Raw genomic sequence first — 23,190 nt, forward strand, 5'->3', positions numbered from 1 at the left:
CGTGAGCCCCGCTCACTTCCGCTTTGTAGACGAAGGCCACCGAGGCGCGCGCAGCCCCGTAAACCCCGCCTACTTCCGCCCCGCAGACGGTGGCCGCGGAGGCGCGCGCGCAGCCCCGCCCCCGCGAGGCGCCCAATCCGCGCCGTGCGCCCCGCCCGCGGCGCGCGCGGAAAAGGTGGGCTCCCGGCGCGGGCGCATGCGTGCTGCGGGCGCTGGTGCGGGACAGCTGGCGCCGGTCGCAGCCCCGGGGATCGCAGGAGGCGGCCGCGGCGGCCCAGAGCTGGCTTCGCTGCAGGTGTCGGGGCGAGAGGCTGGGGTGGGCTGGGGTCGTGTCCGACTCGGGGCTCCTTCAGGAGAGGGGAGGAAAATGGGGAAGAGGATCGGAGAGGAGCGAGAGCCCCAGGGCAGGTTGGGGGACGTGGAGCGGAGGCCCTCTACGGGGCTCTGGGACAAGGAGTTGGGTTGCGGGGGTGAGCTCGGAAAGCCCCCAGCCCCTTGCAAGCCCCAGGCGGAGGAGGCAGTTATTTGGCTGCCCTGTTGCGATCGTGAGCTCGCTGTTGCTGGCATTGAATGGGGATAACCAGAGTGTGTTGATGAGACCCTTGTGCTGGGTGAGACTTAGTGGCATCCGAGGACCCTTAAATCACTTGCAGTCTGAGCAGCAATGAGTACATGCCCTGCACAGTCAGGGAAAGGTAGAAAGAGACCACCCAGGTGTCATTATCATACAGGGAGATACTTCTCTCCCAGCTGTCTGGTGCCAGATGTTGAGGCCATGAAGTGTCAGTGGCTCAGTTGTGTCCGATTCTTTACGACTCCACGGACTGTACCCTGCCAGGCTCCTCTGTCCATAGGATTTTCCAGGCAACAATCCTGGAGTGGGTTGCCATTCTCTTCTCCAGGGGATCTTCCCAGCCCAGGGATTGAACCCATGTCTCTTGCATTGTAGGCACATTCTTTACTGTCTGAGCCACCCAGGAAGCCCCTGAGGCCTTAAGCGTCTGATTAAAGGATGGGGAGGGGGTGGCCCTGCAGACATCCCCAACCGCTGTCTAGGTCCATGAGAAAGCTGAAGTCTGTTCTTTTTCCAGGGAGCCGCAGCAGCTGCCACCCCAGCGAGGAAGAAACGTTGACCGCCGAGGGACCCTTCCTCACTTTGGGAAATGGCAGGCGAAATCACAGAGACCGGGGAGCTCTATTCTCCCTACGTGAGTTTCACTTTGGGGGCCTAATTTGACCACATCGGTGCCCTTGGCTTCTAGAGAAGCGCACTGCTTCCTGTGGACTGTGCTTGTCAGCCCAGCGGCTTTCACCGCTGGGGTCTGGGAACCCAAGTCAGCAGCAAGCCATGGTAAACAGAGGATGAGAGTCAGATTTGTTAACTCTTTACATGTTGATCAGAGAGCAGTCAGTAACACAAAATGGACTTTCTTGCCCCTTATTTTTATCTCAGGGCTGCTGTCTCTTGCAAACTGTGAGGTCAGTTCATATGCATGAGGGCCGCTGACTCTGGGTTTTGCTCCACTCAGCAGTTTGAAACCACTTCACTTCTTAGCTGAACTTTATGTTGCACAACTTTTATAGTCTTGGATGGTGTAAGAGGCAGAGAACGCACGCGGAGACCTCCACTTGTGGTTTGCTGGAGCCTATAATTAGAACAATTACAATGATAGATTTCTCACTGTTGTGGGTCTGTGATACCCTCACACATACACTCAGTTTATCTTCTTTGTGTTATAGAAGATTGGTCATGGTTCCATCACGGAGTCCTCTTGCCTGGGTGAATAGTTGAAGGACTGGAGGATTGGAATAATCAAATGATTGATTCATGTTGCTACCAAGTATCCCAGTGCTGCTAAGTATCCCAGGAAAAGGCAGCACTGCCTTAAGTAGCAAAGTCCTCTTTCCTGAAAGTCCCTGACCTTAAACAACTGCCCTGCATTGCAGTTCCCTGGGGATCCACGCTCCCCTGTCTCTGCTGAGTTGTGATGTGATGGATAAGGAAGCACCTCTGAGAAGAGCTGACAAAAACCCTCACACCAAGGTCCTGTGCCATTCGTGTGTGATTCCAAGGGCCGCTTCTTCACCTCGTAATTTTTTTTTTTTTTTTGGCTGTGTTGGATCTTCGTTTCTACACGGGCTTTTCTCTAGTTGTGACCAGCAAGGGGCTACTCGCTAACTGTGGTGCTTGGACTTCTCATTGCAGTGACTTCTCTTGTTGCAGTGGAGTGCAGGCTCTAGGATGCGCGGGCTTCAGTAGTTGCGGCTCATGGGATCTAGAGCTCAGTAGCTGTGGGTCACTGGCTTAGCTGCTCCAGGGCATGTGGGATCTTCCCAGATCAGGGATCAAACCCTCGTCTCCTACATCGGCAGGCAGATTCTTTACCCCTCAGCCACCAGGGAAGCCCCTTCCCCTCATGATTGATCAGGTTAGTCCTTCTTGAACCTTGAAATGGTTCGGATCATGTTCCTTTCATCTGTGGAATTATGTAACAGCCACAGCCTCCTCTGGGTATCCGCAATGACATGTCCACACTGTCAATAAACGTCACCAGGGCTCCTGTGTCATCTTCCAACATCTGTAAGCTTAGAGGTGAGGAAATGAGTTATTTCTGTAGCTGAGCCTTGGGAAGGAGAGCCTTTGATGTGCCCACTTTTCTTGGGCCTCCAGCTGTTCAGTAATCATTTCACACGTCAGCGTGTGCCCCCAGGAAATGGGGCAGTGAGACCTAACAGCCTCCGCAAATTCCGCTTTTTAAAACTCTTTCCCTCCATCTCCTCTGTGTTGGGTGTTGTTCAAGGTCTGCGTTCAAGGGCCTCCTCTGGGTATTGACCATAAACAGCAGCTCGTGTTCTCTAATCGTGCTGGTGAAGGGAGAGGTGGGGGAAGGTGGATGGTACCAAGGGTGAGGTGGCAGTAAGCAGGAGTTAGCGGTCAGGATTCGAGCAGAGAACACGCCTCCTGCCTGAGGTTTCTGTGACTCTGCCATCCTGCGAGAATGGTTCTTAATCCCTTGTGAGACCAGGAGGGTTGGAGATGCACCCCCCACCTCCCCGCACTGAGCCCAGAGGGACTGCGGAACAGACTTGACTGCAGGCGCTGCTTTCCTCTGCAGCTGAATTCCCCTGCTCAGCAGAGCACAGGCAGAAGCGCGCTGCCTGCCTTGGGAGAGCCTGATGCTGAGCGGTGCGTTCCCAGCCCCAAGCCGCTCCCTACCTTTTTGTGCCCTGTTGTGATTTCCTGCCACTCGTGGGCGTCAGGGGTGTTTGCCTTCGCCTGCATTCTTCTGCATAACCGATGTGTGATGAGCCTCGCAGGGGGCTCAGATGACGAGCCCTCTTGAGGATAGTGGGGGTCACAGGAGCATGGTCAGGCCTGTGCACCTCGCCCTCATAGGTGATCTCAGAACTGGCTTGTCTGTGTCCCCATGTATGGGAACCACAAGTGGCACGGGACTGAAGGGATCCTGTGGTCGAAACAGAGGAAGAAGGGGGTCCCCACCCACAGAGAGGCAGCTGCTAAGGTCGCCCCCGCCAGCCCGTCTTGCTGAAGATGGGTCACGGTGCTTTCGAAGGAAAGAGCGCTTGTTTCGCTGCTTGAAACCCAAGTTGTTGCTTCCCCATCTCCACCACCTTCTGTTTCCTGTGACAACTGTCGTTGGGGAAGCCGTTGAAAGATGCCGGTGCCGCCGACCTCGTGCGCACCCTTAGGTGGGACCACAGGAACGCTGCACCGAACCCCTAGAGCATGGTGGGGGGCGGCGGGTCCCCGGGGTCAGGCACAGGGAAGAGTCGAGAATGGGAGGAAGCTCAGTTTGCAGGGCCGCTCTACTGAGACTGCGCCCTACTCGTCTGCTTTCTGTCTTGCCTCCCTGGAGGCTGTCCCCACAGAACAGTCACCAACCAGCAGAAGAGGGGACCCCACACACACACCGGCTTCCTCCTGCCTTGCAACTGCCTTCCACCCGACCAGGGGCTCAGCTCAGGTTTGCTCCCTGCCTGTTTGTTCTGCTCCTTGAGATCAGTCCTTTCTGATCCCCTTGACAGAAAGTAAAGAGGGTTTAACTCTGGCCAGGAAGGTGGAGACATCATGCATTTTCCTATAGGGTTCCCCCTGTCCGCCACCCCCAGGCCCAGAATACTAGCCTCAGACTGAAAAATAGCAACATCCCAAGACAAATGGGATTACCCATTTATGCTAACTGCCAACAGTTGATCACTAATTAACTTCTTTGTCAGGAGAAGGCAATGGCACCCCACTCCAGTACTTTTGCCTAGAAAATCCCATGGACGGAGGAGTCTGATAGGCTGCAGTCCATGGGGTCGCTAGAGTCGGACACGACTGAGCGACTTCACTTTCACTTTTCACTTTCATGCATTGGAGAAGGAAATGGCAACCCACTCCAGTGTTCTTGCCTGGAGAATCCCAGGGACAGGGAAGCCTGGTGGGCTTCCATCTATGGGGTTGCACAGAGTCGGACACGACTGAAGCCACTTAGCAGCAGCAGCAGCAAGGTCTTATAGGGTCTGAGATCTATTTGAAGCTTCTGTTGGGAGTGTGTTTATTTCACTATGCATTTATTGGCAGTGGTTCTCAGCTAGTGGCTATCATGCCTACCAGGGGACATCTGGCAGTGTCTGGAGATCCCATGACTATCACAACACAGGAGCGAGGTGGGGGCTACTGGAGTCTAGTAGCTAAAGGCCAGGGATGCTGCTAAACACCCCGACAACGCAGAGAACAAGCCCCCACAACAAGGAATAATCTGGCTCAAGTATCAGCAATGCTCTGAGAAACCCTGCTTGACAATAGACCCTTGACTTTTACATCCCAACACCTTCAGCCATCCTTGAATTCACAAATGCCTCTTGTACTTCTTAATTTACCCATGAAAGTTTTTTTGGGGGGAGAGGGGAAGGGAGGGCTGTGTCGTGGCTTGCTGGATCTTAGTTTTCCAGCCAGGGATTGAACCTGTGCCCCCTGCATTGGAAATGTGGTGTCCTAGGTATGACCTAAATCAAATCCCTTATGATTATACAGTGGAAGTGAGAAATAGATTTAAGGGACTAGATCTGATAGACAGAGTACCTGATGAACTATGGATGGAGGTTCGTGACATTGTACAGGAGACAGGAATCAAGACCATCCCCAAGAAAAAGAAATGCAAAAAAGCAAAATGGCTGTCTGAGGAGGCCTTACAAATAGCTGTGAAAAGAAGGGAAGCGAAAAGCAAAGGAGAAAAGATATATCCATTTGAATGGAGAGTTCCAAAGAATAGCAAGGAGAGATAAGAAAGCCTTCCTCAGCGATCAATGCATATAAATAGAGGAAAACAACAGAATGGGAAACTAGAGATCTCTTCAAGAAAATTAGAGATACCAAGGGAACATTTCATGCAAAGATGGGCTCAATAAAGGACAGAAATGGTAGAGGCCTAACAGAAGCAGAAGATTTGAAGACGAAGTGGCGAGAATACACAGAAGAACTATACAAAAAAGACCTTCACGATTATCTGTAATCATGATGGTGTGATCACTCACCTAGAGCCAGACATCCTGGAATGTGAAGTCAAATGGGCCTTAGGAAGCATCACTACGAACAAAGCTAGTGGAGGTGATGGAATTCCAGTTGAGCTATTTCAAATCCTAAAAGATGATGCTGTGAAAGTGCTGCACTCAATATGCCAGCAAATTTGGAAAACTCAGCAGTGGCCACAGGACTGGAAAAGGTCAGTTTTCATTCCAATCCCAAAGAAAGGCAATGCCAAAGAAAGATCAAACTACCGCACAATTGCACTCATCTCACATGCTAGTAAAGTAATGCTCAAAATTCTCCAAGCCAGGCTTCAGCAATACGTGAACCCTGAACTTCCCGATGTTCAAGCTGGTTTTAGAAAAAGCAGAGGAACCAGAGATCAAATTGCCAACATCCACTGGATCATGGAAAAAGCAAGAGAGTTCCAGAAAAACATCTACTTCTGCTTTATCGACTATGCCAAAGCCTTTGACTGTGTGGATCACAATAAACTGTGGAAAATTCTGAAAGAGATGGGAATACCAGACCACCTGACCTGCTTCTTGAGAAACCTGTATGCAGATCAGGAAGCAACAGTTAGAACTGGACATGGAACAACAGACTGGTTCCAAATAGGAAAAGGAGTACGTCAAGGCTGTATATTGTCACCTTGCTTATTTATCTTATATGCAGAATACATCATGAGAAACGCTGGGCTGGAAGAAGCACAAGCTGGAATCAAGATTGCCGGGAGAAATATCAATAGCCTTAGATATGCAGATGACACCACCCTTATGGCAGAAAGTGAAGAGGAACTAAAAAGCCTCTTGATGAAAGGGAAAGAGGAGAGTGAAAAAGTTGGCTTAAAGCTCAACATTCAGAAAACAAAGATTATGGCATCTGGTCCCATCACTTCTTCGGAAATAGATGGGGAAACAGGGGAAACACTGTCAGACTTTACATTTTTGGGCTCCAAAATCACTGCAGATGGGGAATGCAGCCATGAAATTAAAAGACGCTTAGTCCTTGGAAGGAAAGTTATGACCAACCTAGACAGCATATTAAAAAGCAGAGACACTACTTTGCCAACAAAGGTCCGTCTAGTCAAGGCTATGGTTTTTCCAGTGGTCATGTATGGATGTCAGAGTTGGACTGTGAAGAAAGCTGAGTGCTGAAGGATTGATGCTTTTGAACTGTGGTGTTGGAGAAGAGTCTTGAGAGTCCCTTGGACTGCAAGGAGATCCAACCAGTCCACTCTAAAGGAGATCAGTCCTGGGTGTTCATTGGAAGGACTGGTGCTGAAGCTGAAACTCCAGTACTTTGGCCACCTGATGCAAAGAGCTGACTCATTTGAAGTGATCCTGATGCTGGGAAAGATTGAGGTCAGGAGAAGAAGGGGACGACAGAGGATGAGATGGTTGGATGGCATCTCAACTTGATGGACATGGGTTTGGGTGGACTCCGGGAGTTGGTAATGGACAGGGAGGCCTGGCGTGCTGCGGTTCATGGGGTCGCAAAGAGTCAGACATGACTGAGCGACTGAACTGAATTGAACTGAATCACTGGACTACCAGGGAATTCACATTCCTATAAAACTTCTGGCTCAGAACCATCACTCTCTTAGGTCTCTTTGCCTTCTCTTAAGTTCTATCATGAGAACCATCACCAGAGCCATTTTCCATAAAGAAATAAGGTTCTGCTCTTCATAAGTGTTACGACTTATAAAAGTGATATTCAGGGGACATCCTTGGTGGTCCAGTGGTTAAGACTCCATGCTTCCGCTGCAGGGGTCACAGGTTCGATCCCTGATTGGGGAATTAGAAGTGGCACAATCCACCTGCCAGTGTAGGAGATGCCAGAGATGCGAGTTCAATCCCTGGGTCTGGAACCCTTGGAGAATGAAATGACAAGCCACTCCAGTATTCTTGCCTGGTAAATACCATGGACAGAGGAGCCTGGCAGGCTATAGTCCATGGGTCGCAAAGAGTCAGACACGACTGAGCGTGCACAAACGCATGTACTGTGCTGCAGTGTGGCAAAAAAAGCGCGACATTCGAGGAATGAAGCTGCTGGAAGACCAGACGCTAGGTCCTCACCCGGGCCTGGTCTCTCAGTGCCCTGCATAGACTCCTGCAGTGGCATCGGACTCCCTGTCCCGTGCACCAGGGGCGGGGAGTCTGTCTGCAGCCTTGCTGGCCGTGCTCCAGCCACACTGGCCTCAGACCTCCCGGAACACCCCTCCGCTTCTCCCACCTTCGGCCTTCATCCCTGCCAGTCTCTTTCCTGGCCCTTTGCCTGGATGGCTCCCGCTCAGCCTTCAGGTCCTGGCTGGAATGTCACCACAAGGCCGCCCTCTCCCGGAAATGCTGCCCCATTATTCTTTGTCACTGAGCCCTGGTTCTTTCCTTCCAAACACTTCTCCAAAGTGGTGACCGTTGTTTGTTTTCTTGTCTGTGTCCTCTTGCCTGTCTTGCTCCCTGTCGTCCCCCAGGTTCTGAGCACAGGGCTAGGATCACTGGACACTCTCAGTAGCTATTGAGTAAGTGAGCAAACGAGCAGACCTGGGCGAGCTCACTGACCCACACCCACCCCGCCCACACCTGGAGGTACTCCCCTCCAAGTCCCGGTGATTCAAATTAACCCCAGCAAAAGTCAAAGTTGGGGTTTCCCAGCTGGCGTAGCAGTAAAAAATCCACTTAGTTTCGATCCGTGGGTCAGGAAGATTCCCCTGGAGTAGGAAGTGGCAACCCACTCCAGTATTCTTGCCTAGGAAATCCCATGGACAGAGGAGCCTGGCAGACAGCAGTTCATGGGGTTGCAAAAAGTCAGACATGCCTGAGTGACTAACACACACAAAGTCAAAGTGAGCCTAAGGACACTCACATCTTTGAAAAGTTAATTCAGAAGGTTAGCCGTCACCTTCACATTCATTCTTGCAACGTCTCCCTGGGCCAGGACTCTCAGCAGGGGAAGCACCTCGTGCTGGTCGTGTGATCCCATCGAGAGCCAGAGGAAGACAGCTCAACTTCTCTTGATCTTTCTGGGATCCGTCTAGGGATCGAAATGAGACTGGGACGTTTAACATGGGACTGGGATCTGCCTCCGGGATCAAAGTGAGACTGGGATGAAGACCGTCAGATTCACCGCAGAGGGAACTGAGCCGGAGCCCCCGAGGGTTCCCGTCTCGAGGCCGTGTGCCAGGCACCCCGAGAAATGCAGAGAGACGCAGTGAGACAGAGCGAGCCTCAGACTTAGTAACGGGAAAGAGAAACACATCAACACCAGAAACCCCGACTAGGGCATCAGAAGTGCTCTCAATCCAGGGCTCTGAGACTGGGAGCAAGATGGACTTGGGAGGCTGGGACCGGCTTTGTAATGGGCGCGGCATTGGAGTGGGCACCACCTCCCCCCCCCGCCCCGTGGTGGGTGGGAGATGAGGGGCTGGGTGGGAGGCGCAGGAGCTCGGTGCCCTGGGCAGAGCTGTGTCCTCTCTAGAGGACGCCCTCCCGTTTGTCCAGCACTCCGACGGCCCATCAACCCCTACCCCGAGGCCGTGACCGACACTCCCTACTTCTCTTCTTCCTTTTAAATCCAACTGAGGCTCATCTGAGAGTGGGTCCTGATTTAGTGTTTCTGATTTAGAATGCAGCACACGGTTTAGTGGGGTGTAGGGAGATCAGTTAGGAACCTGCTGTTGTAGTTCAGGCCAGAAGTGATTCATTTGAGTTATAAAGAGAGCAGTACCCACTGCAGACTCTGTGCTGCATGGTAGGTGCTTGTTGACTCTTTTATGGGTAGTTATGTGTGTGTGTTCAGCCCGACCTCCTAAGTGGGCTGCCCGCTCCCGCCTTCCCCAGCCAATCCTCTTTTAGTCAAGAAGTCACACCCTTGAGCATCCTACTCTCAGTTCATCCAGCCCCACGGAAGTCATTCGTGCTCTTGGAATCCAGTTTTTCCATCTGTTCTGTACACCTCGCCTAATGATGGAGGGAAGAGGGACGGTTCCAAAGAATTTTGCAAGTGCTTTTGTGAAGGCTTCTAGGAATAAAATTGCCAGCACTGAGATATGGAGGGAAAGGAGTTCTAGGGCTATTCTGGGGTGTTTAGGTGGAGGGGACTCGCAGGCAGAAAGGTTCGCACTAAGAGAAGCACCTTCCTCTTCTGTCCCCTGTGATAATTAAAGCCATAGGCTCGAGTGACGCTGCTGAGGACGAGATACGCAGAGAGAAAGAGACTGCCAATGTCAGAACTGGAAGAGAGGTTAAAGACTAGCAGCCGTTGGGTTAGGAGGTCATTGGTGATTATATTTTTCTTTTTGGTTTGTTTTTTTGGTCCTTGGTGATTTTTTAAGAACGCAGTTTCAAGAGAGTTCTAGGGATGGAAACCACAAACTATGGGAAATGAAAGCAGACGATATAGCTGCTGCTGCTTTTTTTAATCTCATTTCTTGGCTGCGCTGGGTCTTCATTGCTGTGTGGGCTTTTCTCCAGTTTTGGGGAGCGGGGGCTACTCTAGTTGCTCAGGCTTCTCATTTCGGTGGTTAAGGAGGGGAGGGAGGAGGCACCGATTTTTGAGTTCGAAAGGGGCAAGGCTTGGGAAGTCCCTGGAGTTGCAGCTTCACTGCCGTAGGCCCAGGGGTCGCTCCCTGCTTGGGGAACTGAGATCCTGCAAGCTGCTCGGTACTGGGAGATGAGAAAGGGAGGAGTGAGGCTTGGGGAGTGTGCATCGGATGGTCTCCGTTACCTCTGTAGCATCGCTCTAGGTACAGCCTTCACTTGAGAGAGACGGGTGCCCCAGGTCTGGGTTTTGGAGACTGAGGTTTGGAGCCTTTACGTGGGATGTGCTCGCAAGTCCACCACGAGGAGGAAAGAAAATCTGATGCCGCCAACCACAGTGGAAGGGACCCTCATCTGTCAGAGGACTCAGCGTTAGAATTGCTTTTTTAATTTTTAAAAAAGCTATTTATTATTTATTTGTTTGTTTGGCTGCACGGATATTAGTTATGGCGTTCGGAATCTTGAGTTGCAGCCTTTGAACCTTAGTTGCAGCAGGTGGGAGCTAGTTCCCTGGCCAGGACTGCACTCTGGGCCCCTGCCTTGGGAATGAGGAGTCTTAGCGATGGCCCACCAGGGAAGTGCCCTCATCGTGAGGAGTTTTTTTAATTCCAGGAGCCTTTAGCAGCTTCATATTAGGGAACTGAGGAAGCGGATGCTGATTCATCTCCGAGGCCTGGGGTCAGAAAGGTTAGAACAGGGAAGATGTGGGGAGCTGGCGGGGTAGTGCCAGCTTTCAGGAACCCGCCGACTGTCAGTGAGGCCACGGCGGAGTGGGAGGCCTGGGGAGGGAGGGTGGGGACTGGGCAACACACGGAGCACAAAGGCAGATGGGTGAGGATGGACGGGGTGTGGGAGCCGAGGCTTCGGGTCAGAGAAAAGAATTTCATGGTGGAGATCTTGAAAAGGGAATCACTGGAATTAGCTGAGCTGGAGTCCAGTTGGTGTGAACTCAAGCTTCAAACCTGAAGTCAGTGACTCAGCAGTTCCACTGGGAGGTGGGTTGCCAGGGGTGACAGGAAGTTAGGAGTGGCTCCCGGTGAGTAGGGGGTTTCTTTGGAGGGTAATGAAATGGAATTAGATGGTGGTGCTGACTGCAGAACTTGTGAATATACTGAAAACCTGTGTACTTTAAACGGCTGAATTTTTATGGCACATGAATTAGTATATCTCAATTTTTTTTTTTTTTTAATTTTGGCCCTGCCACAAGGCTTGCAGGAGGATCTTAGTTCAACCAGGGATTGAACCTGAGTCCCAGCAGGGGAAGCACCGAGTCCTAACCGCTGGACCGCTGGGGAATTTCCTCTCAAATTTAAAAAACAAGGGCGGGCAAAGGGAACCAGCATGAATGTTGATGTCCCAAAGGGCAGTTGCAAGGATGGGTGGAGGAGGACTGGGTTGCATGCTCAGTGGCCTTGGAAAAGTAGGATTTTTTTGGAGGGTCAGCAGTGTGGGTTGGTTTTTGTGCCAGGTCACCCCAGACGTGCTGGCCCATCCTCGGGAAACCTGCAAGCCGGGTTGAGCAGAGAGCTACCATCTAAGATGCAGCTCCAAACAATACGCACTGATGAAGTGATGGGGGTGATGACGCGAAAGAGGAGGGTAAAACCGAGCCCCAGAGACATTTTGAAAAGACGGATGGACCACGGGCTTTGGTCGCCCAGCATCCAGCTGCAGATCCCGCCTCCCTGGAACCCGAGAGGAGCCCTGCCTTCTTACGTGCCCTCCTGGCTAAGGCCTCCTGGTCTCCACGGGTTTTGTCATCGCCACCCTTGGGAGCCATTGGGGGTGGTGAGGCTTGTCAATTTCTGGGCTCAGATGTTGACTCTCTCGGTTCCAGGTCGGACTGGTGTATATGTTCAACCTCATCGTGGGCACCGGTGCGCTCACCATGCCCAAGGCCTTTGCCACAGCCGGGTGGCTAGTCAGCCTGGTGCTGCTGGTATTCCTGGGCTTCATGAGGTAAGAGGCCATCCTGGAGTGGAAGTGTTGGGGGTAAAACTGGGGGCACCTCCCCGGGGAGCCCGAGCTCTCTCCATCCGTCTGACAGAGACATCTGGTAACAGGTTCGCAGAGCAAGGAGAGGAGGCCCAAAGGTCTTGGGGCGGGGGTGGTTCACGCTGATGGAGTAGTTGCCCACCCCCGATCACTGGAAAGTTAAGACCTCCAGGGACTTCCCTTGCAGTCCAGCGTGGTTAAGACTCTGAGATTCCACTGCAGGGGGAACAGGTTCCATCCCTGGTCAGGGAACTAAGATCCCACATACCCCGAGGCACAGCAAGACATTAGCAGAATTAAAAAAACAGGCGAAGACCTCCAGTTAGGCTCCAGGATGTCTCATGTGGGGCTCACGTGTTTCTTCTCCGGCTGGCTTTCCTCCTCTGCCGTGCCCATAATTTCTGAATGTGACCATCAACGTTCGTTCCCTGAGAAATTCCCACCCAGCCACAGAAGAGATGCCGACTAACGTTTCAGGTGATCCAGGCAATCAGCTCGGAATTTAGAGTTTGTTTAAGGTAGTTTCACCGAGCAGCGATAAGCAGGCAGGTGCAGTCATATTCAGGTGTTAATCTCACGTGGCTTCGTGCCCAGCAGCAAACAGGAGGCCCAGCCCTCGGGGCGCCCGCACCGTGAGCAGGTGTGCGTGGTTCACCCGGGATGCGGCAGCTGCTGCGTCTACGGGCCACTCCTCAGGGAACTCACAGGCAGGGCCCCAGGCCAGAGAGGGATTTTGTTGTTCTTGTTTAGTCACTAAACAAGAAGTCACTTGTGTAGTTGCTGTTTTGCAACCCCATGGGCTGTAGCCCGCCAGGCTTCCCTGTCCGTGGAATTTTCCAGGCAAAAATACTGGAGGACCTTGCCATTTCCTCCTCCAGGGCCTCTTCCTGACCCAGGGACTGACTCCACGTCTCCTGCCCTGGCAGGCGGATTCTTGACCACTGAGCCACCCAGGAATCCCCACAGAATTTAGTAGCTGAAGTCAACTAAGACCTAGAGGAGGCTGCACGGGGTGGGAAAATGTCCCTGTTTTCCCCTTTCTTCCCGTGTTTTCCTCTCGGGGGGTTGTATGTGGCCTCAAGGTGCTGTGGGCTCATTATGTCCTGCAAGCTCTGTGGCCAGGAGCCCTAGACGTCCTTGTCCTCCTGTGACTCCACTGTCCCCTTCAAAGGACCTTCAGCGCAGGCAGCCGTCTGAAAGGGAAGTGGTTATTGGGGGCACCCAGGCAGGGGCCGCCACGCCCCTCCAACCCATTATATTTCGGCATGATCCATGAGCTGGCTTAGCGCAGCCACGAGAGCCTCTTTATGCCTTAATTAAGATGGATTTTAGTTTTACTTCCCAAAAGAAGAGGCAATGGAAAGCCCTTAAAATGGTCACTTAGGCAAGATAATGAGAAGCCTTTCTAGGAGGAGCTGCGGTGGCTGGAGTTTCAGGGCTGGCTGCCCCACCCCCACTGGGTGTGGGTTAACTCCTGGGCAACCACCCCCCGCCCCTGTGCCCACCGCCTGACTGCCAGCCTGCGGCAGGTGCCAGCACCCGAGGTGAGCCTGCGGCAAGCCCGCCTGCCCAGCAGCTTCAAGAAAGAGGGAGGTGCATGTTCCTGAATGTTCCACCCACTCTTTCAGCAGGGGTGGGGTCACTCGGGTTTTAGCAGCAGGAACCCGGCCCTGCCCCGTAACGTCTGCTCACAGAGCATTCTTGCTGTCACCCCGGTCTCTCCGGTTTCCTTAAAAAAAGTAGATTCTCTTCGCTCTAGTCTCACTTCTCACAAAGGTCCGACGCCACCTCCCAATCTCCGTTTTGATTCGGGCCAGATTATTAGGCTGTTAAAATATTAACATATTTTTGTCTGTTTATATGTTTTAATTTATCAATTAAATATGTTGATTTATTGTATTCTTTTTTCATTTACTTTAATAGCTAACATTAAAATAACAATTATTTTAATATAGCCATCTTATTAGGAAAGTAATTAAAAGTACCCCCCCCACGAAGTAAAATGGGGAGGGTGGTGATTCCAGAGCCAAGCACACTTTTCAGTCGTCCACACCTGTGCTCCGTTCATCAGCATGTTGGCCGCTTGCCCAGCGAGGAGAAGTGAGAGCTGCCCACCGCCCTTCCCTGAAGCCCCGGGCAGCCCGCTTGTGGACCAGCCGCCTCCTCCCAGTGTAGAGTCTCATCTGCTGTCTCTCTACCCCCATCTCTCCCACCTCTGCCCCCAGCAGGCCCCTCCTGGGGTGCTGTATCACCTTGCCCCCGCATCACCTCTCCCCCAAGGTCACACGCTGTCCTTCCCATCAGCTTGATTCACACCCTGGTCTCCTGTGCACTGAAATACGTTCTAAATATAAACAGACATCAGGGCGAGCCCGCGAGGCACCGTGGAGGCACGCACCCCTTCTTACAGGGTCAAACCCATCCTGGAACTTGGGGTTCCTTCCTCAGCAGAGAGAATGCTTTGGGCTGGCTGGTTGGTCGGGTCCGGTTTTCAACGACTTTTCCTTTTATTTTGTATCTCCTCCAACCTCCTCCCTGCCTTTGGCGATTAACCCATGGCCTTTGCCTGCAGCTTCGTGACGACTACCTTTGTGGTGGAGGCCATGGGGGCAGCCAACGCTCAGCTCCGCTGGAAGAGGATGGAAACCCGCCAGGTGTGTGGGCCACCCTGGGCTCCGTCACAGGGCCGCCGAGTGCAGAGAGTGGGCCAGGGCTCTCCCCGCACCCCACTCCTGACCGTGGGCAGCTCTGGGACCCGGAAACGTTAAAGAGAGTTACTCACTCAGTCGTGTCCGACTCTGCGACCCCATGGACTACAGCCCACCAGGCTCCTCTGTCCAAGGAATTCTCTAGGCAAGAATTCTGAAAGGGGTTGCCATTTCCTTCTCCAGAACCTGGACCCCCTCTGGACCTTAGCGAGGAGCTGAAGTTCGCAGCCATGTCAGCTTCCAGAATATGCACAGCCTCTGCTGTTGCTCCCTCCTCCCCCGGTGCTCCCTGGCATCCCCTCCTTGCTCCCTGCTCCCCTGGTGCTCTTCGGCATTCCCTCCTTGCTCCCTTCTCCCTCTGACCTGGGAAACTTCATCCCAGGACCCATGCTGCACCTCTCTCTCTGAGCACCTCTGACCCTCTGATGGGACAGCCTGGAAATATGGAAAGCCCCCTGCTCAGATACCTTCTAGGAAGAGAGAACAGAGCAAGCAGGTTCTCCCTTGGGTGTCCCCTTTTCTTTCCTGTCTTCCTCACCCTCTGCATCCCGCCCCCTCCCAGGAGGAGGAAGACGACGACTCCTCCTCGGCCTCTGACAGTGACGTTCTCGCCCAGGACACCTACGAGCGGGCAGAGAAGCGGCCCATCCTGTCTGTGCGTAAGTCTTGGGGTTCTGGGCTGGGCTGCACTCCCCTCTGGTCCACGGGGTTCCCCTTCCTCATGGAGATGGCTCAGGGTGGGGGCGGGGGTTCTCCCTGCAGAGACCCTCTGAGAGCACTTCCCATCTGAGGGCTGATCCCAGGAAGGCAGCAGGGAACATACAGCGGAGCCGGGCCAGGATCCCCGCTACTGGATCTGCCGCCAACTGTTACCCGCGGCTTGGGGAGGGCCCTTGACCTCGGCCCCTGGAAGCCCGAGTCCGTGTCTGGTCTCTAACTCCCCTCCTTCCCGGCCCCCGGGACAGACACACACCCAGAGCCCAGCTGAGCCAGGGAGGCATCCCCGCCTTCCCACTCACCCCACAGTGAGCATCCCTGGCTCCCTTTCTATAGACATTTTCTCTTTTCCTTTGTTTATTTTTTGGCTACACTTGGAGGCACGTGGGATCTTCGTTTCCCAACCAGGGATCAAACCTGTGGCCCCTGCAGTGGAAGCTCAGAGTCCTGACCACCAGGGAGCCTCCTCTGTGGGGTTTTTAAAATGTTTCAAGCAGGAAACAGAAGGAAAAGTTTTCTTAAGAGTTTGAGCCCCTTGGGATTTCATTATTCTGGAGGATTCAGCGAACCCAGCACCCCTCCTAGGAGCTTGTCCTCATGGGAAAAAATAACACCCCCCTCTTTGCTCTTGGCTCCACAGAGAGACGCGGATCAAACCTTTTCGAGATCACAGACCGGGTGGAGATGGGACAGATGGCCTCCATGTTCTTCAATAAAGGTGAGGGTGCTTTCTCTGCGTGGGGAGTGGGCGGAGAAAGCTGGTGCCTTCCCGAGGGCCGGGGCACCCGGGTCGGGGGTTCCACCTCGCCTGGTGACGGGCACGGGAGAGAGGAACAGATTCTTGGCCTGAGAAGCCACCTTGCTGGGAGGCCTGAAGCCCTTCAAGGTGTTCTCTTGGTTCCCTCCCTGTTCAGTGTATCAGGAGTAAAAAAGCAGCTAGTGGTAAAGGATCCGCCTGCCAATGCAGGAAACGTGGGTTCAATCCTTGGGTCGGGAAGATCCCCCAGAGAAGGAAGTAGCAACCCACTCCACTATTCTTGCTTGGAGAATCCCATGAACAGAGGAGCCTGGTGGGCTACAGTCCATGGGGTTGCAAAGAGTCAGACACTAAAAACAATTTAGCAACTAGGGGGAGCTTCCCTTGTGGCTCAGCTGGTAAAGAATTCGCCTGTAATGCAGGAGACCCCGGTTCAATTCCTGGGTCAGGAAGATCCCCTGGAGAAGGGATAGGCTACCCACTCCAGTATTCTGGCCTGGAGAATTCCATGGACTGTATAGTCCATGGGGTCACAAAGAGTCGGACACAACTGAGCGTCTTTGACTTTCACTACCAACTATGGCTCATAGAGTTTGGGTCCCAAACAGCTTTCCAGTGGAGGCGGCTGGTGGTTCTCTGCCTCTTTCTTGATTGCCTGTGCCTTGTCTCTTTTCTTCTGGACTCTTGTGTCTAGGACAGCTCAGAGCACCCCCCTGCAGTGACGGCAGGGTGGTGTGTGGCTGTGTGTGGGGAGGGTGCCTTCACAGTGGCCAGCAGAGGGCGCCAGGAGCCTGTGCTCGGGGCTGCCGTCTGGACTCTGCAGGCTGATCGTGACCTCCCGGCGTGCTCCACCTGCTGCCCGGTGGGATCGCAAGGACAGCAGCCAGCTCAGATGCTGCCGTCCGTGTCGGTTGTTCCGGCAACAACATCTTAGGCCTCCATTCCAAATCTTGTTCTTCTGGGAGATGATCTGTTAAAGGGTTTAGTTTTTGTAATGCCCGAACCTTCACAGAGAGTCGGACACATTTCGGGAAATGCTTGACCTTGCAGTTACCTTGGGAGATTTTTCTGCCCCTTCGTCCAAGGGGCAGAGGGGAGCGTCTCCACCGGCTCTTTCCGGTCTTGAATGTGGCTGTGCTGAGCTGGAGCTGAGGCAGGGACTGTGGAAACTAGAATCTTCTTGGCTGTTTCTTAGGACATCAAGCATCCACTTATCACTGTGGTGGGATGTGACGGGCGATGGTGATCGAGGTCACCCCAGAGCCTGCCTCCACCCTTCCCCACCGGACCAGCCTCAGCAAGAACTCTCGGAACTCATCAGAACGAGACGGCTGTGTCTGGGCCCTCTGTGCTCTGCTTTCGTCCTGCCTCTCTTTCCCTGTCTCATTATAAGAGACTGTCACTGCACAGCCTCCTGCCAAACGCAAGCTTCTGAAACAGAATGCACATCGAAGCGAGGGCATACACCTCTTAAACCTCCTTCCTAACCTTCGTGATTTACGGTCCACTCTGATTTCTTTATAAGAATTCTAGGAACTTGAAGTTTCAGGTTTTTTTATATCGTTGCGTGTGTGTGCCCCGCAGCCTAGACTTCTAGGTTACCCGAAACTGATAGAAAATGAACATACTCGTTCGAGAGCAGCTCAGATGTGCAGGACTCCCTCCCCTCGTCTGCTCCGGGGTTTCTCCAGCTTGGCCCTTCTTCACCGTGTGGCCTGCCCTGCGTGTTGTAGGACTTTGAGTAGCACCCTTGACTTGTCCCCACTAGCGGTCAGTAGCACTTGCCCAGTCCTGACAATCAAAAATGTCCTCAGACTTTGCCAAATGTCCCCAGCAGGAGGTGGGGGCACAGTTGCCGCCCCCTTCCCCAAACTGGAACCACTGCTCAACTCAATCCTAATTCACCTATCGTCCCCTTACCTTTGGAAGGGCTGCCACCCTCCACACAAGGCTCCCTGGGGTCCAGACTCAGTCCTGTAGTTAGAAATGCCAGGCCTGGCCACTGCGGTCTTCAAGGAAGTGCATGGATCTTCCTACCTTGTGTCTGGTAATGAAATTTATTGATCAGGGAGGGCCAGTGGCAGTTTATAAACAGCTGACAGGAGTGCAGTGCGGGTGGAGGAAAGGCAGGGAGCGGGGAGGGGCGGTGACCCCCACCCCCCACAGGACTTGAGGGGGAGCCGGACTCAGAGCCCGGGTGAGCAGTGGTGACCACCCCCAGGGGCCGCCGAGCTTGGCCGTTGGTGCTCTCTGAAGCCCTCCAGGGTTCTTCCAAGAACAGTGTCTTCTGAGTCTTTCCCTCCCTAGACTCCTAGGAGCAGAGATAATCTCAAATAGCCCAGGAGGAACTTGTCCCTGACTTTCCCCTCCCACCACCCCTGGGGACCCAGAGGCTCTTTGGAGCCAGCAGGATTAGAAGGGAACTGTCACTTCATTTTTCTTTCTGTTCTCAGCAACACCAGCAGCTTGAGATCAGTGACACCGAAAACAAGCCATCAGTTTGAACAGGAGTTTGAGGCTGGCTGTCTGGGGCCGTGACCCTGAGGTCATAGGGCCCAGATGCTTTTTTAAAGCACTTTTACACCTGGCCCTTAGACCCAGAATCACGTGTGGAATTTAACCCGGGCTGAATTCTTCTCACTGGACAGGATTAGAGGCGCTCAGGGACTTGCCAGGGTCGGGAAATGAGGCTGCAAGATCATGACCAGAGCCAAGCTCCCGGGTCCTAGTCCAGGCCCCTCCCTGGGGGAGAGAGCCAAGGTTGGCCTCTGCAGAGGGACCCTCCTCGTCAGCATGCTCCCCGCAGGTGATTCTAGTAAGAAGGAAAGTGAGCCGCTCCCTGCCCCGAGCATACCAGGCCAGCCTCGCCCATGGGTGCTTGGTGATGGGCCACATTCAGGAGGAAGCACTCAGTGTTTGGGAATCCAGGGCTTTTTACTCTCTTGTTTTTAGCTTCCAGGCTTCCCTGGTGGCTCAGCTGGTAAAGAATCCGCCTGCAATGCGGGAGACCTGGGTTCGATCCCTGGGTTGGGAAGATCCCCTGGAGAAGGGAATGGCTACCCACTCCAGTATTCCAGCCTGGAGAATCCCATGGACTGTATAGTCCACAGGGTCACAAAGAGTCAGACACGACTGAGTGACTTTCAGCTTCTGGGGCTGGGCCGCTCCCTGTTATCTTTTTGCTTTCCAGTCCCTCAGTCTTCTCTCTTGGAGCCCTGCATGTGGCTGCAAAGGAGCCCTGGCCCAGGCCTGCCCTGGGGTTCAGGCCCCTGCCTCGGGCCATGCCCCCTCCTCCCCGCCCGCCCTCACCGGGCAGCCTGTCCCGAGCGCAGACGCCTCCGGGTTCTCCGTGGCCGGTGTGTGCCCCACGCTCGCTCTGCAGCCGGTCTGGGTTCAGAACCTCTGATCCAGCCTGGCCCCCCCAACCCTCAGGTGACAGTCACGAGCAGACGCGTCCCCTGCCAGCATCACAGTGTAGGCAGCCAGAATGAGAGGCAGGGCTTGGGGGAGGCCTTCCCCACGCCGCTCGGAGAGCGAGCCGCCGTCGTGAGAAAAGCAGGCAGGCGGCTGGCTCCTTGACCGACGGCTCTGTTGCTTCCAGTGGGGGTCAATCTGTTCTACTTCTGCATCATCATCTACCTGTACGGGGACCTGGCTATCTACGCCGCAGCCGTGCCCTTCTCCCTCATGCAGGTGACCTGGTGAGTGTTCCCTCCCCGCCAGCTGCAGCCAGGCGGGCTCCCTCGGGCAGTCAGGATGGTGTTTTCTCGGGGCGGAAGCCCAGCACTGAGCGACTCCATCAGCGTCCCCAGCAGGTCGGTGTCCAAGGCCCTTCTCTGCACGTGCCCCGGCCAGCCGTGCGTCCTGGCCTGCGGAGACACTGTCCCTCCCCAGCCCCGTTGGGAAGGGGACCGGGCTTCCCACCGGGGACTCCCGAGTGGCCGAGAAACGGTGCAGCGGAATTAGGGGACGGTGCCTGCCCCCAGAAACGGGAAAGCCTGCAGGGTCAGATCGTGGGACCCAAAGCTGCAGTGCGGGGCAGGACCTGGGGGTTGGCGAGTGCCCGCAGTTGACAAAGGCAGGTTTTGTCGGCTTCCGGCCAAGCAGGGAGGCCCACACAGAGCCACCGTTCTCTTCATCAGCAGCGCCCTGGGCAACGACTCGTGCGGCGTGGAGTCCGACAGCAAGTACAACGACACGGACCCGTGCTGGGGGCCTCTGCGCCGTGTGGACGCCTACCGCATCTACCTGGTGAGTGGCCGGCCGGGGGGGACCCGGGCCTGTGAGTCGCCTTCACTCTCGGCTGGAGCTCTCCCCAGAGAGGAACGTCGACACAGCTCCACACCCCGGCTGGTTCCCGGCTCTTGGTCCTGGTCGGAAGGTGGATCGTGTCACTACAGCGCCAGCCTCAGGGTGTCCAGGCCACCAGGCCTCTGTCGTATGTGGTCTGGAGTTGGCATTCAGGTCGGTGCCAGCTCCAAGGTGACGAACGTTCATAAACTTAGCTCAGGGTTTCAGGGCACCCTCAGCAAAGCCCCGTTAAGAGGCCCTGGGCTGGTTTTCTGGAAGCTTTTCCTGTTTTGACCTTCCACCCTCCCAACCCACGAGCATGTGAGTGGATCCCAGGATTCCTGGCTGGGCAGGTGGGACTGAGCTGTCTTATGGAGACCCTGATTACGGGCAGCTTCGCACACGAGGAGGGATCAGCCCCGCTTGCTCTCTGTCTCCCCTGCTCCCTGTACACAAGGGAAGATGAATCTCCAGGCTCCGTCAGTCTTGATTGCTTTGTGCCATTGCGGAGAGGTTGGGGGTTGGAGAGGGGTGGAGCTGAGTGACACGCCCCATGAGTCTCGGGTAATAAACCAGAGGCGGGTATCTGTCTCTGCCTGGTTTGCAGGCGGGACTCAGAACTGGTTCCCTCTTGCGTGTGCAGCGTCTGTTAAGACTCTCCGATTCCTCTTGGTGCTCCTCAGCCCTGACACAGATTTAGGGGCGTTAGGTGACACACAGCTTGACACGTGGCGGCCTGGCTGAGGGGGAGCGTGAGGCAGAGCTGCGAGAGAGGCAGGGGGCCGGCCCCTTAATTGTCTGCATCCTGCCAGCTGTTCCGCAGCTCTGCCGAGGCTGTGCTGTTCAGCTCTGAATTCGGCTAACCCCCAGGACTGGTTCCACCTTCCTAGCCCCACCCTCTAGACCTGCCCCCAGGGTAGTCCTGTGGTCCGGGAGACACTCATTTTCCTCTGTTTCTGGAACAGTCTGACTGACTGCTTCAGCCAGGAGTCTGTCTTCTCGGAGAACTATATCTCACCCGAGGTCCAGTGGGACCTGGGTGGCAGGTTTTCCCAGCCGCACCCCCACCTCCATTCGCCAGCCTTGGGGGCAGGCAGAGGACTCCGCAGGGCCCCCAGAAGACTGGAGGCCTGTTAGCCTCTTAGCATCTCAACAAACCATGATTGATAGAATAAGCAAAAGCGTCGGTGAGTGTGAGGACCCATCTGGATCTCTGACCGACGTTGCAGAAAGAGGAGGTTGAGGAAAGGGTCCGAGAGGCTCAGCACAGACCTGGGGGCAGGTCCAAGACTGAGGGTCAGCGGGGGAGCCCCTCAGGTGGGTCCTTCTCTGGTGGGGCTGTTGGAGGCTGTGCAGGGTCTATCCAGCACGTCCCCCCGCCCATCCGCAAAACAGACGTCGAGCGTGGGGAGTGCCGGCTGCTGCCACGGGCCCGGTGAATTATTTAGCACCATTATTATTGCCTTATTAAATCGTTCTTTCTCTTAGTCCTGTAAACCTTCCACATGATGGAAGCCTCCCTTCCTGAATCTCAGTAACTCTGTGGGCAAACAGAAGGAACCCTTCAGGGAAGCAGACAGGCATTAATTACAGCCTTCATCTCCCAGATATTACACTTATAACTCATGACGCTAATTGCCACCAGGCCCCCACAATCCACACAACGCAGGCTGGGACGGCGGGGGGGCGAGGCCGAGCAGAACCAGAGCCCTTCCCCTGCGGGGTGTTGACACCCTCCCATCTCCCCCAGCCACTGCCGCTGGGGGCTTCTGTTCGCTCAGGTTTTCAGTTCAGACTCGCTCTTCTGCCTGGTTTGGAGAAACTCCAAGCAGGCGGACTTCGGCGCCGTCTCAGAAGTTATTTCACAACTTCGAGTCTGGCTCCCGGGGTCCACAGCCTCCGCAGCACTGAGCCTTCTGACCCTAAACACTGGGGGCTCCGTCCCCGTGCCGGCCGCCCCCTGTTAGTGTGTCGGAAGCGGCCCAGTGACTGGAGGACGGGGTCAGCCGACCTGGGCTTCCTTCCTCGGTCCTGGGCACTCTGTGCTAACGGCGCCTTCCCTCCCAAGTCTGGCCTGAAGGGCTCACCCCTGTGTCCTTGCTCCATCAAGTGGGCCCTTAGGTCGTGGGAGACGAGGGGCATCCTTTTCCCTCGCCTTCCCGCCCCCCACCCACCGCCGCAGTCATTCATGTTTGGAAGATTGTTCCTCCAGGCTGGAGATTCCCGCCACAGCTCGCTCTTTCTTTCCTTTCTTAAATATTTATTTGGCTACAGTGGGTCCCAGTTGGAGCATGCGGGTTCCTTTTAGTAACAGCATGTGTACTCTCAGATGCGGCAGGTGGGATCTAGTCCCCTGACCAGGGATGGAACCCAGGCCGCCTGCATTGGAAGTGCGGAGTCTTGGTCACTGAACCACCAGGGAAGCCCCACCCCTGCCCCTGTGGTGGTTCTCTCTGCCGGCTGTTCTGCTGCCACGTTGAGCAGGACAGCAGGTGGGTTTAAGGTCCCTTTCCCACTCCAGACACAGTCACTTCTTTGTCTCAGGGAAACCGTGCATCTGCCCGGCCTGCCTGTTTCAAAGGATCTCTGATAGCCACTTTTTGTCTTTTCCAGGCCAGTATAGTCTGGCTTCTACTTTATGATTTAGCTTTT

General features: G+C 54.6%; 1 protein-coding gene across 3 annotated transcripts in view; it reads left to right on the forward strand.

Moving 5' to 3' along the window:
• The first annotated feature begins 169 nt into the window (after positions 1 to 169).
• Positions 170 to 23,190, forward strand: part of TMEM104 (transmembrane protein 104) — a 54,632-nt gene continuing 31,611 nt past the window's right edge. The window contains exons 1-8 of one of the 3 annotated variants that reach the window (XM_070389038.1): positions 170 to 295; positions 1,092 to 1,208; positions 11,909 to 12,030; positions 14,639 to 14,720; positions 15,337 to 15,433; positions 16,132 to 16,209; positions 19,850 to 19,949; positions 20,391 to 20,499. In XM_070389038.1, the coding sequence (XP_070245139.1) occupies positions 1,164 to 1,208; positions 11,909 to 12,030; positions 14,639 to 14,720; positions 15,337 to 15,433; positions 16,132 to 16,209; positions 19,850 to 19,949; positions 20,391 to 20,499 (633 nt within the window). In that variant the 5' untranslated portion in view covers positions 170 to 295; positions 1,092 to 1,163. The remainder of the gene's footprint in view (positions 296 to 1,091; positions 1,209 to 11,908; positions 12,031 to 14,638; positions 14,721 to 15,336; positions 15,434 to 16,131; positions 16,210 to 19,849; positions 19,950 to 20,390; positions 20,500 to 23,190) is intronic. The other 2 variants (XM_070389040.1, XM_070389039.1) reach the window with 2 other exon arrangements.

The sequence above is a fragment of the Bos mutus genome, chromosome 19 (assembly GCF_027580195.1).
Source record: "Bos mutus isolate GX-2022 chromosome 19, NWIPB_WYAK_1.1, whole genome shotgun sequence".
In the NCBI taxonomy this organism is placed as follows: domain Eukaryota; kingdom Metazoa; phylum Chordata; class Mammalia; order Artiodactyla; family Bovidae; genus Bos; species Bos mutus.